General features: G+C 36.8%; 1 protein-coding gene across 3 annotated transcripts; it reads right to left on the bottom strand.

The window, feature by feature from the left end:
* Nucleotides 1-4,545: 4,545 nt before the first annotated feature.
* On the bottom strand, nucleotides 4,546-10,664 carry LOC121903544 (zinc finger protein 420-like). 3 transcript variants are annotated; one of them, XM_042420686.1, is made up of 2 exons: nucleotides 10,525-10,664; nucleotides 4,546-5,808 (listed from the first exon to the last, which is right to left on the bottom strand). In XM_042420686.1, exons 1-2 carry the CDS (start codon nucleotides 10,612-10,614, stop codon nucleotides 4,855-4,857), a joined length of 1,044 nt encoding a protein of 347 aa, XP_042276620.1. In that variant the 5' UTR covers nucleotides 10,615-10,664; the 3' UTR covers nucleotides 4,546-4,854. The 3 variants fall into 3 exon arrangements, with proteins under 3 accessions (XP_042276620.1, XP_042276619.1, XP_042276621.1); XM_042420685.1 differs by lacking the exon at nucleotides 10,525-10,664 and adding an exon at nucleotides 8,937-9,214; XM_042420687.1 differs by lacking the exon at nucleotides 10,525-10,664 and adding an exon at nucleotides 8,257-8,331.
* Nucleotides 10,665-15,289: the final 4,625 nt, after the last annotated feature.

Genomic DNA, 15,289 nt, shown 5'->3' with positions numbered 1-15,289 from the left:
ATGTGAATATTTTCTGGTTTCTTTAGTCCTCTATGACAGTAAACCCACGAACATGTGTCTGTGAAGCAAAGTTTTCATATACGGTGTTAAGATAGTGCTTAATTATAAGGCATTAAAGATGTAAATGAAGCCTATGAGAGATTTTTGTCAACTGCTCTCTATGAAAAAAGTCTTCTAGTAAAGAAATAGTTAGCCAATATTTTAGAGCCAATTTCTAAGGGAATACAAAAGGCATGCAAGAAGAAAAATCAATATATACATTTTTTTTTAAAGAAAAGAACAAAAGAAGCAGAACACACTTATAAGAAATAAAATCAAGCTGACAAGAGTAATGAGAAGCAGCAAAAGTGATTATTACATCAAATTACTGGAGGACAACAAAGAATTAAAAATACATGAAAGTATTTAATATTAAAAATGGAATGGGAAAAACAAAATACTCAAATCATTTTAGCACAAAGAATAATACAACTATTAATGATATGGACTTAATTGCAGATTAATTTGATGATTTATTTTTTTTTTTGGTCCTGGTTTGGTTTAGGAGATTACAAAGACTAGTAGTAGAGATGATGTGGAAAGTAAAACTATAAATGGAAATACATCTATGTGTATAACAGTAAGAAATCTACAGACTGGAACAGAATGGATATGGCTATGGTTAAAAATATTGACTGTGTGGGGAAACCTACACATATTTGCAATCAGTCTCTACAAGTTGGTATATTTCCTAGCAAAATGAAAATAGCTAAAGTCATACCTATATATAAGGCTGGAGACAGACATGTACTCTCAAATTACAGACCTGTTTCCTTACTTCCACAGTTCTCTAAAATACTAGAAAAAATATTCTATAAAAGATTGGATGAATTTATCACAAAATACAATGTACTGTATTAACAGCAATATGGCTTTAGAGCTAATAGGACAACTTTGTTTGCACTCATGAAATAACTGCAATAGCAAATAAAGAATATACAGTGGGGGCATTCCTGGATCTTAAAAAGGCATTTTATACAGTTGACCATGACTTATCATTGAAGGAATTACAAAGATATGAAATAAGAGGGGTAGCACTCTCTTAGTTAAGCAGCTACCTGGAGAATAGTTACCAGTATGTTCAAATAAATAACTTCAAATCACAACTACTGAAGGTTACTTGTGGGGTTCCCCAGGGCTCAGTGTTGGGACCACTGTTGTTTATTTTGTGCATAAATAATATATGTGAGGTTTCCAAAATTGTAAAAACTGTATTATTTGCAGATGACACAAATGTATTTTGTTGCAGTAATAATCTAGAACAACTTGGATACAGTGGAAAAAGAACTGAAAATGCTAAAGAGTTGGTTTGATTCTAATAAACTAATGAATTTAAATATCCAACTCAAACAAGAAACTCATGATAAGTGGAGTAGAAATTGAAAGAGTGTCGACATTAAATTTCTTGGAGTAATAATAAATAATAAATTATGCTGTAAGCTACATATAAATTATACCAAAGCTAAAATTAAAGTCAACTTCAATATCACATATAGTCAAAGATCTTCTGAATCAAACTTCTTTATACTCCATATAAACAAGAAACAGGAGGTCTGTGAACCGGATAATAAATCTACAAGCATTAGTCCTCCCTGGAACTCTCTTGGAACAAAACCTATGAGTAAATCATTTCCCGGGAAAATGGGAGGAAGAGTAAGAGGCAGAACCCAGGGCCCTGAGATATGTGATACGACTGGTTGGCCTGCACTATCATCCAGGCAGAGTGCCTCTTCAACCCCTGTTCTTAGCAGGAAACAGCCGTGGTCAGCTGCGAAAGGGAGAACTAACAACAAACCTCCCTAACAACCGAGTGTGCAGCTGGAGAACAGATTTGCTCCACTGCTGCAAGACCCTGTATCTCCGTCTGATAACCTGGATAACCTCTTGTCTTCACACAGCAGGGTAAGAACTGAGAGTAAACCAGAAAGTAAGAGGCTACAGGGAAAGCTAACGACTGGGCCTCAAGCTCTGATTTTGGGTGACTGAGCTATAAAAGATTTAAGAAGCATGTGCAGTAAAAACACCAAAATACTCTGCTTTCCCAAGGACAAGGTCTCTGACATGACTGAGAGAATCCTGCATATTGTGGCTGCACAACCAAATGTGAAAAACATCATACTGCACATAGTGACCAATGATGTTGTGAAACAAGACTTTAGTGATCTGTTGAACAAAGTCAGCTCTCTGAATGCTGAGGTGTTTATCAGTGGCCCTCTACCACCAGTCAGAAGAGGAGTTGAGAGGTTCAGCAGATTGTTGGCACTGAACTACAAACCACAACTGCAGTGAACTACAGGCCACCTAAATACTGTGCAACCTTTTTTGATGACTTTGCTGAACTGCTGTCTATTATCTATATTGACGTTGATTTTAACATCCATGTTAACAACCCCCAGGACAGGGGTTAAAGAACCGTGTTAAGTTCTTGATAACTATGGACTGAGCTAGCATGCGACAGAGCCCACACACAACAAGGGGCTCACTCTGGACTTAATCATCTCTGAGGGTCTGAACATTTCGAAGGTTAGGGTGACTGATGTTGCTCTCTCTGATCATTCCTGTGTTTTCTTTGAGAATGCTATCTGCGCGCACACAAATGTTCAAACTGGAATCTTCTACACATCTCTTCTCTCAGGTGTCTTCCCATAGGCCCTGAAAACTCATCAAGCCACTCTTAAAAAAGAACAATCTAAACACTTGACTAATGAGCAACTATAGGCCCATATCAAACCTCTCATTTTTAAGTAAAATCATTGAAAAAGCTGTTTTTCAACAGCTGAACAACTTTGTGGCACTAAACAACCATTTTGATGTCTTCCAGTCAGGATTTCGACCACACCACAGCACTGAGACTGCTCTTGTTAAGGTCTTCAATGACATACACCTAAACACTAACAGTGGCAAAATTAATATCCAGTATTAGTATTACTGGATCTCAGTGCCACATTTGACATGGTTGACCACAACATATTACTAGACAGACTAGAAAACTGGGTGGGACTTTCTGGCACAGTACTGAACTGGTTTGAATCCTACTTAAAGGACAGGGACTACTTTGTGTCTATAGGCAATTACACATCTGAGTGGAGACAAAAATGACATGTGGAGTTCCTCAAAGCTCCATTCTGGGGCCTCTTCTGTTCAACATCTACATGCTCCCACTAGTTCAGATTATGGAAAACAACAAAATATGTTACCAGTTATGCAGATGACACACAAATTTACATAACCATATCACCAGGGGACTATGGTCTTATACAAGCACTGAGTAAGTGCATTGAACAAATCAACGACTGGATGTTCCAGAGATTTCTTCAATTAAACAAGGACAAAACTGAAGTAATTGTTTTTGGAGCCAAAGAAGAACGATTAAAAGTCAGCAGTCGGCTTCAATTGATAATGTTAAAAACTACAAACCAAGCCAGAAATCTTGGTGCAGTCATGGACTCAGACCTGAATTTCAACAGCCACATTAAGACAATTAATTACAAAGTCAGCCCACTATCAACTAAAGAATATATCAAGAATTAAAGGACTTATGTCTCTGCAGGATTTGGAAAAACTTTTCCATGCATTTATCTTCAGTAGACTTGACTACTGTAACGCTGTCTTCACAGGTCTCCCTAAAAAATCCATCAGACAGCTGCAGCTGATACAGAACGCTGCTGCTCGAGTCCTCACTAAGACCAAGAAAGTGGATCATATAGCTAACTCCAGTTCTCAGACCTTTACACTGGCTTCCTGTCTGTCAAAGAACTGATTTTAAAGTACTGCTGTTGGTTTATAAAGTACTGAATGGTCTAGGGCCAAAATACATTTCTGATCTGCTGCTATATTATGAACCATCCAGACCTCTCAGGTCGTCTGGGACAGGTCTGCTTTCAGTCCCCAGAGTAAAAACTAAACATGGAGAAACAGTGTTCAGTTTTTATGCTTCACATATCTGGAACAAACTCCCAGAAAACTGCAGATCTGCTGCAACTCTCAGTTCTTTTAAATCACAGCTGAAGACTTTTCTGTTTGCTGCTGCCTTTTATTAAACCAAATTTGAGGGTTAATATTTTACACTGCACTGTAACTTTTATTCTTCTGTTTTATCTGTTCTTTTTTAGCTTCTTTTATTTACAAATTTAAGACTTTTTAATTGTTTTTAAATGTCTTTTAACTTGTGTTGCTTTTATATTCTGTCTTGATGCCTTTTATGCTCTATGTAAAGCACTTTGAATTGCCTTGTTGAAATGTGCTATAAAAATAAACTTGACTTGCCTTGCATTATAAAGACATGTGTTCCCTTAAATTCTCTTTTAAACCAAATTTTATTCACATCCCAAATATTTCATCTCCTGTTTTAGCCTATTTTAATGGTCACCTTGTCTCAGTCTGTCCCCAAACATACTGTTACTCCTCAAAATCTAATTACCATTAAACTCAACTGTTCCTCAATCATCTGTAAAACCACCAAAAATGAATCCTGAATCCACCATAAACTCCTTTAAACTCATTTCAAAGTTTTACTAGACACACCTTTAACCACCATACATATTAGCTGGGCCATTTTTTTTGCACAGAGTAGTATAGAGTTGCAAGGTGGGAGGAGCTATTTCGGGCATAAGAATGCTGTTCATTTTTCCACATTGACAATGTTACGGGACTCACACTGAGCACTTCTATGACTTGGATCAACATGAACTAATGGCATACATACTGACTCTTAAGTTACAGTTGGCAGCTGAGAAGCTCAGGATAGAACAACACTGTTATTAAAGGCATGGAGAGGGGACAGGGAGACAGTGCTAACCTGCCTCTGAAACATTTTCAACACGATGCTGAGTGAATGCGTTGGTGCCTTTTTAGATGACTGTCTCTAGCAAAAGTTTTCCCACATTGGTCACACCAGTATGGCTTCTCTCCAGTGTGAATGCGTTGGTGGATTTTTAGATGACTGTCTTGAGTGAAAGTCTTCCCACACTGCTCACAGCTGTATGGCTTCTCTCCAGTGTGAATGCGTTGGTGGATTTTTAGATGACTGTCTTGAGTGAAAGTTTTCCCACATTGCTCACACCAGTATGGCCTCTCTCCAGTGTGAATGCGTTGGTGTGTTTTTAGATGACTGTCTCGAATGAAAGTTTTCCCACATTGCTCACACCAGTACGGTTTCTCTCCAGTGTGAATGCGTTGGTGGTCATTTAGATGACTGTCTCGAGTGAAAGTTTTCCCACATTGGTCACACCAGTACAGCTTCACTCCAGTGTGAATATGTTGGTGGGTTTTTAGATCACAGTTTCTAATGAAAGTTTTCCCACATTGGTCACAGCTGTACTGCTTCTCTCCAGTGTGAATGCGTTGGTGGTCTTTTAGAGTACTGCCATAAATGAAAGTTTTCCCACATTGCTCACAGCTGTACGGCTTCTCTCCAGTGTGAATGCGTTGGTGGTCTTTCAGATCACCATTTCTAGTGAAAGTTTTCCCACATTGGTCACAGCTGTACGGCTTCTCTCCAGTGTGAATGCGTTGGTGACTTTTTAGATGACCGACTTGAGTGAAAGTTTTCCCACATTGGTCACAGCTGTACGGCTTCTCTCCAGTATGAATGCGTTGGTGGACTTTTAGAGCATTTTCTAGAGTAAAAGTTTTCTCACATTGCTCACAGCTGTGAAGTTTCTCTCCTGTGTGAACTCTCTGATGAATCTTTAAATATTTTGATGTTGTAAAAGCTTTTTCACAGTGCTGACAGTGGTGACGTTTGAGTCCCATTCTTCCTGTTTGTTTCTATGACAACAGACAAACATACAGTGAAAGAGAGAGAGAATAAGTGAGATGACATGATGGAGTGAGTGATCTGAAACCATAAATAGAGTTGCATTATGCGAAATTTAGGATCCAGAGTTTTTTAAGCTTGACCCCAACCACAGACTAAGTCAGGATATCTAGACATCTCCAGACCTTTGTGTGAACACTATTCATTTTTCCCCATTTGGTAAAATAAAAGAAGAGTACTGACTGATAGACTGACTGATAAACTAGCTATTTACAAAGAGGTCAGTAAAAAATTATCTGTGTTTTTATATACTTGTAAATTTAATACTTTTAGGTTTTGGACTGTTGGTCGGACAAAAACAAAATATCTGAAGATGATATCTCTATATCTCTCTATATAAAGCAAGGAATCTATTTCTGTCTGTCTGTATGTATGCAAGTTTGTCCTTCACATATCTTGAGAAGCGGTTCTCAAGAAATATATAAAAATACCTCATAAATAACGTTGATTTGCTTCATCTTCTGCTCGTGGAGTCAACAAACAGAAATACGGACAGTGCCATTCTGCCATTACAACCCATATTGTGGTCAGAGGTGGGATTACATCTGTAGTGATATGAACTAACATAAAGATTGAATTGAAAAAGTTTAGAGAGTTAAACTCTATTCCCATTCCTCACGTGCAGGAACTTTGTATTTATTTTCAAGACGTAGTGCAGGATGTCTGAGGCACATTTTGAACAGGCTCTACAGTTCATCCAATCAACTTCAGCTCAACTCAAAATTGTAGTCTCCAGATATTCTGCATGTGAGGTGTTTAAGGAGCATCTGTAAATTGTAGCGTCTACCAATAGTCTGCATGAGAGGCATTTATGGGACAGGCACTGTTCTCTCTAGGTACTGAGAAATTGACCCACTCCAAACAGGCACAATTTGATTGGACACTGCACTAGTTAAGGTTGTAATTAAAGATGTGCCGGTATCAAATTTTTGCAGAAGAAACAACATCAAGAACAGTTTCAACTGTTGAGAGAGGAGAAAAAGTTTGTAATTATTGTTGCTGCCATTTATTGATTTTATGCCTACTTGCTGGCTGAATGCTGGCATGACCTTATGGTGGAAAAAGGAGACATGATTTGCATTCACCATCAACAGGTTTAAATTCGGGTAACAGAACAACGACTAATAGAAAGAAACTAAAGGAGGTTGCCTCCACAAGTGTGACAACAATGTATTGTCAGAAATCTCCCTTATAGTTGTCATCTTGTTTAGGATGATAGACTATTCAGCAGGGTGAAGCAACGTAATCAAGATATATGGTCTAGGAGTATTCAGCGCCATTCTTGTTTCAAGTATCCTTGTATTATATTCTTTTTACCTAGTCATTCAGTATACAGCTTCTTACTTTGTCATTTAATTGTCACTGCAAGTCATTTAGATGACACATTCAACACCTCTTTTACATTTACACACACTCACCCCTCCTTTTAATCCTTGCTTACATTTACCCACATACACTTACCCCTCCCTCACATCCTCACACCAAATCACAAAACACATATGAATACACTTTTACACATATGTGAAGTCCTACTTATTTTAGTTATCACATCTTTTATGTGACCTTTTAATTTTTTCTTTAATTTCTGAATTTAATCATGTCATACTAATATCATTTGACATTTAACCATTTACTCTTGATCCTTTTATTGTTGAGATTATAATTCTTAAAAAAAATACCCATCATTACCATCAGGAGTTGTGTAACTAGGTGTTATTACCACATTGCATATCAGACATTGGTTGTGTTGGTTTTGAGGTCAATGTGTCCACCATCTTTGTTAAAGAGTTGTTGTAAAAAATACTGAGTGTATATTCATGTCAGGTGACATGACCTTGGTGAACTTAGAAACTGTTTTTTCTGGCTAGGTTAGACGCATGCCGCACCACGTACAGTGTGTCGTGGTTTTTGATAAAAGGCGTACATAAGCAGTCCTTCCTTTTGACTGCGGGCTCTCTCGGAGCCACACACCACATGGAGCTTCCTGTTACTGGAGAGCTTCAGAGTAAGGGTAATTATAGATTTCAATTCTTGGTGCATTTTTGCAATTTTTTTCAAACTGGTGAAAGCTGGCTGTGAGCAAAAAAAATCAGTGCCTGGTGGTAACTTTAGAACACCAGAGATTGAGAGTTTGTAAACGGTCAATGTCAGCCAGTTACCAAATTTAGAATTCAATGATAGATGGACATAAATAGGTTGTGAAGGACTGAATTAAAAAGTCCAAAATTTTTAACCAAGCCCATTCTGATTAAATAGGCCTGGAAAAGAAAGGCATGTGAGAACCGAACCAAACCAGTTCCTCTTTTTTCTTTTTCCATTTTTATTTTTTATATATTGACTTTTCTATCATTTTTGAACTGATTGAATAAAAACCACATAAAATCTTACATTTTACATACATTTTTTTCTCTAAGAGAGAACACAAAGCCACCGAGGCAGGAGACTCTCCAAGAAGTACACCCCGTGGCCCCTGAGAGGTAAGCTCCAGCGCACCCATACTACGGCAACACCACTGACTATTAGCCTCTTTCTTAGTGGAAATAAATGTGATGTTGTTCTTAACAAGAATTGCTACTCCCCCGGCTCTCACATTAAATGTTATAATGATATATTATATTATGGGTTATCCGGTAATGCTGTGTTTTGTGTTTGATTGAACTATGTGGACTAATACATGAAAGTGAAATCTTGCCAGTAACATGATTTTACTTTACTTCAACTACATTTTGTTGCCAATACTTATGAACTTTTACAAAGTAGGATTTTTTAATGCAGGACTTTTATTTGTAATGGAGTATTTTTACATTGATATATTGGTAGCATTGATCATATTTAAGTATTTTATACAGTCAATGATTGGTAATAATTAAAAAAAATAATTTCAGTTTACTTTATACATTTTACAGCTTTGTTCGCAACAAGATGAAACCAGGAAACACCGTAACGTTTTTGTAGTTTTTACGGCCGAAAAAACGAAAATAACAACAGAATGAATGGATGAGGCGGACTCTCGAGACCCGTCCTCGCGTCTTTAGTTTCGTTATGAAGCCGGTTTTATCATGAAGTTATGAACACTGACCTGTTTATCGGTGGTGGCAAAGAGCGAGCCTGATTCTTCCCATTTAACGGGGATGTCGGTGCGGTGCTCCGGGTTCTGGTTCTCATCCATTCTACTCTTGTTGTGGTCTAGGTCTATAAAATCCAGCAGGTCTCCTCTCTGACTGACAGACTTCGCTGCTGTTCCACCTTAAATATTACCTCAGCGTTCTCACGTATCACGGTCACTTTAAACACGTTTGAGATGAACTTGTCTGTCATTGTCGATCTAACCACATCCATACCATGGTCAACGCTTAGTTTTGGTTTTGTTTATCGGTCTGTCGTCATGTCTGCTGAAAGTCGACGATGGGAAACTTTACAGAGCTTAAAAAACTCACCTAAAGGCAGGGGCGTCACTAGAGATGTATGGTTAGGGGGCTAAGCCTTTACCAGGGGTTGCCGGGAGGATTTTTTTTGTAAATGGCCCCAAAATGTCTGTTTGTCATGATTTTTTAGAGTAGCAACAGGTATAAAATCAACACAATAGATCTGCAGGTTGTTCAAAGACTGGCAAATGACTGGAGATCACTTTAATTACAGCTCAGTGTCTCTTAATTTCTGAACACAAATTTATATTTCAAAAATTCATGATTTTTTTCCTAATGAAATTGATTGATTGATTTCTGGAGTGCAAGATCTTTGTAGTAAATTTAATATGCTGGATATTAACATACATTATTTTTAAAAAGCAGATCATTTTGTAAATGCACACAGAACATAATGACAGTTATACTGAGCTCTTACATGCCACTTGTGTCTAAACAAAATCAAACTGCTAATAAAAGCAGGAGAGCTGCTCTGTGTTCACAGTGTCTCTCAATAATCACAGTAATGACAGTAATAGAGATGATTGGTGGTATTGATATCGTCTGCATGTTTCCCATGATCCAGGTCTGGAGCATCAGTGTTTACTAAAACAATAGACACGATATACAGTTTGCCAGCAACAATAATGTAGCAATCATTAATATCAGAGATAGTATTAGTGGAAATAAATGTGATGTTGTTCTTAACAAGAATTGCTACTCCCCCAGCTCTCACATTAAATGTTATAATGATATATTATATTATGGGTTATCTGGTAATGCTTTGTTTTGTGTTTGATTGAACTATGTTGACTAATACATGAAAGTGAAATCTTGCCAGTAACATGATTTTACTTTAATAATTCAACTACATTTTGCTGTTGATACTTATGAACTTTTACAAAGTAGGATTTTTTAATGCAGGACTTTTATTTGTAATGGAGTATTTTTACATTTATATATTGGTAGCATTGATAATATTTAAGTATTTTTATACAGTCAATTTTTATACTTTTACTTCCAGTTTACTGCGCATGCGCCGCGCGGGAGAATTGAAACTTCCTCAACCAAAAAGTAAACATTTTCTAGCTTTTGTTCGCAACAAGGTGAAACCAAGAAACACTGGAACCTTTTTGTAGTTTTTACGGCCAAAAAAACCAATAACAACAGGATGGACGGATGACACGCGGACCCTCGAGACCCGTCCTCGCGTCTTTAGTTTCGTTATGAAGCCGGTTTTATCATGAAGTTATGAACACTGACCTGTTTATCGGTGGTGGCAAAGGGCGAGCCTGATTCTTCCCATTTAACGGGGATGTCGGTGCGGTGCTCTGGGTTCTGGTTCTCATCCATTCCACTCTTGTTGTGGTGGTCTAGGTCTATAAAATCCAGCAGGTCTCCTCTGTGACTGACAGACTTCGCTGCTGTTCCACCTTAAATATTACCTCAGCGTTCTCACGTATCGCGGTCACTTTAAACACGTTTGAGATTAACTTGTCTGTCATTGTCGATCTGACCACATCCATTTTGGTTTTGTTTATCGTCTGTCGTCACGCCTGCTGAAAGTCGACGATGGGAAACTTTACAGAGCTTTAAAAAACTCACCTAAAGGCAGGGGCGTCACTAGAGATTTATGGTAGGGGCTGAGCCTTTACCAGGGGTTGCTGGGAGGAGGATTTTTTTTTTTTGATGGCCCAAAAATGTCTGTTTGTCATGATGTTTTAGAATAGCAATAGGTGTAAAATCAACACAATAGATCTGTCTCTTCATAGTTTGTAACAGGCATGGATCTAATATGACTTAAATGCTTTCCATCCACTTACAACAGGAACAGATCAAGCAAAACTATTGAAGTCAAGGAATGCTATCTCCTCTCTCTTAGTTATGTTGCAGGTATGTAATTCATACACAGACTGATGTTTGAACTAAAACTAAAAATGTCATAAAATCATTTAGTTTATGCCTAGTATGAGTAATAGGCCTATGTCATACAATTCAGTATTAATTTTAACTGAAAAGTTTAAACAACTCCCACTCGCTTCCTTCTTGATCACTAACCTCCATTAGACCTGCTCCTTCAGCCCTGTCAGTCTCCTCCATCTTCCTCCTCTCCCTCTCCTCGCCTGTTTTCAGTAACATGTTATTTTATTAAACTCAGATTGACAAGAACTCAAGGCTTAATGAGTGATCAACCACTTTAATTTTGTATTTGACTGAACTGGCAAAATCTTCTCACCTGACCGGCCTTCGGCAGAGCTGCAGCCTTTTTGAAGAAATGTTGTATATCCATCTACATGTTGAGGAATTGAGGGATATAAAATTGTGTTATGATCAACACAATGTGACCTTTTCACTGACATTAACTGATTATAAACAATAATCTATGCCTACTGATATGGTTGTTTCGAAATATTTAAGAGGCATATAAAAGCAAAATATGTAAAGAGATGTCAATAACATTATTTATATCTCTTCACACTCATTCACACTTTGGCTGGCTGGCTCCTCAGCTAGTTAGTACAGTGGAGACCACTTACATCAATAATTTTCCTCCTGTATTCCGTATAAGGAATATTTCATTGATAACATCTGTCCTGATGATCTGCCAGATCTTATGCTTATTAGTGCTCAAAAGCTGTCAGATGCAATAACAGTGTTATTTTTTTATCCACTGCAGAGCCAGTGGATAGAGGATAATAATATTGCCAATAGCTGATACCCTTTTCCTAATATATGACTGACTCACTGGGATATATACTGCCGCACCTGCACATCCTGTATCAGGATCTTTTTTAGCCTTCTGTAAATATAAACAGAGTCTGAAAAATGCTGATCAAAATAGTTCTAGACTATGCGCCATACTGGAAGTTGCTCTAATTTGTCCTTCAATTCCTGCTGTATGTTTAGTTCTATACTTGGCAAATCTGGGCAGAATGGAAGAAAATGAAACTGTGGGGCTGTACTGTAATTGACATAATCCTATATTTTCTGCCTTTGCATCACCAACCCAACCAGAACTTATGAAATTTGTGTCATTATGTTCCATGCAGTCTGTTAAAACACTCTTGGCAGGATATTTATCAGCCAGTATGCCAGCATTAACTTTACTCTTCTGATTCTTAAAGGCATTTCCCCCATTTCCGCCAGCATGGCTGATACTGGTGATGTTTTGAATGATACTGATGATAACAATTTATCAAAAGCTTTGGAGAAACTTACTCCAGTTAGATTTGTTGTCCCAGTTCCTCAAAACAGTGACGGTAGCACTTTCAGACAAATACTGCAATCCTCTCAACTTTCTTTTGAGCCGTCTTCTACAGTCTTGAAATTATTTTCTAGGTGTCCTGGTTCAGATGTGTGACTGTAATGCACTGATAGTTTGATTTATTGCTTCTTAAAGCTTTAGAATATTGTGTTGATGATAAAATCTCTTCTTTACATTTTTTGTGAAGTGCCTGCGTGTAAATCCTCCAAATGAATAAATTCTTCATGGTGATAAATTATTGGGTGATGAAAAGAGAAATTAGTTGCAGTCCCTTTTTTCAACCTAACTAGCTTAAACAAGTAAAAAATAGACAAAAGATCAGTGCAGTGAGGATTTGAGTTTATGGTTTTGATTAGTCTGATAACTTTCAGATAATTTTCCACATCTGAGGTGTAAATATGATTGATGGAAAAACTACAAACTATTTTCAGGTTCGCCGGTTTCTTCTAGGCCACATTTTAAAACTAGAAGAGCAGCCACTACCTTTGACTAGCTGCAGTTGTCTTGCTTTCCCAGATGTAATCCTGCACGTGTCATTTAAAAAAACTTTGTCTTAGGCAGAAAAACTTTTACATTTTAGTATCTATAATACTTAAGGACTGTGTTACTACCTGTTTTTTTTATATTATAAAGTGTAACTTGGCATCCGGTGGTCAGATAAACACACAACCCAGGTTTATATCTTTATTTAACCAGTTTACAACTATGCATATTAAGATGGTTTTAATACAATTAAATCAGAAACTGATCTGCAGTTTGCATATTAAGTATAGTCAAACTGGCAGCTCACCATTTCTTCTTGCGATTTTAAAAATACATATTTACCAATGTTATTGATAGGAAAATAGTAAGTGGACTACTTATAAATGACACAAGTGACCATCTGCTGGTCTTTGCATTCATTCAGAGCTGTACTGGGACCAACAAACACATTAAAGCATACAACCTAATTAGATACAAAACACAAAATGCAATCAACTCTTTTAAAGATGACCTAATGAAATAAGACTGGAATAAAGTCTGTGTGGAAGATGTAAATGAAGCCTATGAGACATTTTTGTCCATAACAACAGTTCTCTACGAAAAAAAAGTAGGGAAACAAATTTGCTGAAAAACATTGCTAACTAAGGGCTAACATTGCAAACAATACGCATGCAAGAAGAAAAATCAAATAAAAAATTATTTTAAAGAAAAGAACAACAGAAGCAGAACACACTTGTAAGACATAAAAACAAACTGACAAGAGTAATGAGAAGCAGCAAAAGAGAATATTATAGCAAATTACTGAGGGACAACGTAAACCAATATTAAAAATACACAGAGAGTATTAAATTACATTAAAATAGAACTGGAAAAACAGGATACCCAAATCATTTTAGCACAAAGAATAATACAACTATTAATAATATGCATTTAAATGAAGACAAATGTAATGATTTTTTTGTTGGTGTTTGTCCTTGTTTGACTGAGGAGATTACAAAGACTAGTAGTGGAGATGATGTGGAAAGTAAATGTAAATGTAAATAAATCTATGTTTATAAGAGTAAGAAATCTACTGACTGGAATGGAATGGATATGGTGAAAATATTGAGTGTTTGAAACCTCTTACACACATATGTGATCAGTCTTTACAAGCTGGCTAAATGAAAATAGCTAAAGTCATACCAATATATAAGGCTGGAGATAGACATATACTCTCAAATTACAGACCTCTTTCCTTACTTCCACAGTTCTCTAAAGCTCTAGAAAAATATTATATAAAAAAATGGATGAATTGATCACAAAACATAATGTACCAGTACGTTCAAAGAAATAACTTCAAATCACAACTACTGAAGGTTACTTGTGGGGTTCCACAGGGCTCAATGTTGGGACCATTGTTGTTTATTTTGTACATAAAGAATAAATTTGAGGTTTCCAAAATACTAAAAACTCTATTATTTGCAGATGACACAAATGTATTTTGTTGCAGTAATAATTCGGAACAACTCTTGGATACTGTGGAAAAAGAATTGAAAATGCTAAAGAGTTGGTTTAATTCTAATAAACTAACACTGAATTTAACTTAAATGAAATTTATAATCTTTGGGAACTGTTTAACTAACTCAAACAAGAAACTCGTGATAAATGGAATAGATATTGAAAGAGTGTCTGATATCAAATTTCTTGGAGTAATAATAGATAATAAATTATGCTGGAAAGCTAAAATAAAAGTCAAGATCTTCTAAATCAAACTTCGTTATACACCTTGTACTATTCCCTCATATTTGGAAACCGCTTATGGTGATCACGGTTACAGTGATCAACCGTTTATATGGATCAAAAAGCTCATGACAAAATCATTCCTATACAAATGCTGTTTAAATAATTTGCTTATAGTAATCAAGTAGTACGCTTACAGTGTTCATGTGGGGTCTTTTTCATGACAACATATGGAATTTGTTTTTAAAACTATGGTAATTCCATTTTTTTTAACTTTACTCCCATGATACACATGATATGTGCTTAGCGGCTGCGGCACCATTATTGCCTTGGGGTAACCCGTCCGCTTCCAGCTGGTTGCCTGAGGCTGGTGCTGTGTGCACACTGAAATCATGACAGGAAAAAAGAAAGTCATTTTCTCTCAATGAGAAACGTAATCTCATCAAACAAACTGCCAAAACGAGCCAATGAGATGCAGCAGCAAAAGAACAGGTGTTTAAACAGCTGTACTATATTTTGAAACAGTCAATAAAATTCAGTAAATACCTAAGCTTTCAGTTT

The sequence above is a fragment of the Thunnus maccoyii genome, chromosome 9, assembly GCF_910596095.1.
Source record: "Thunnus maccoyii chromosome 9, fThuMac1.1, whole genome shotgun sequence".
Taxonomy (NCBI): domain Eukaryota; kingdom Metazoa; phylum Chordata; class Actinopteri; order Scombriformes; family Scombridae; genus Thunnus; species Thunnus maccoyii.
Note: the sequence above shows the minus strand (reverse complement) of the source record. Positions and strands in the feature narration are given on the sequence as shown.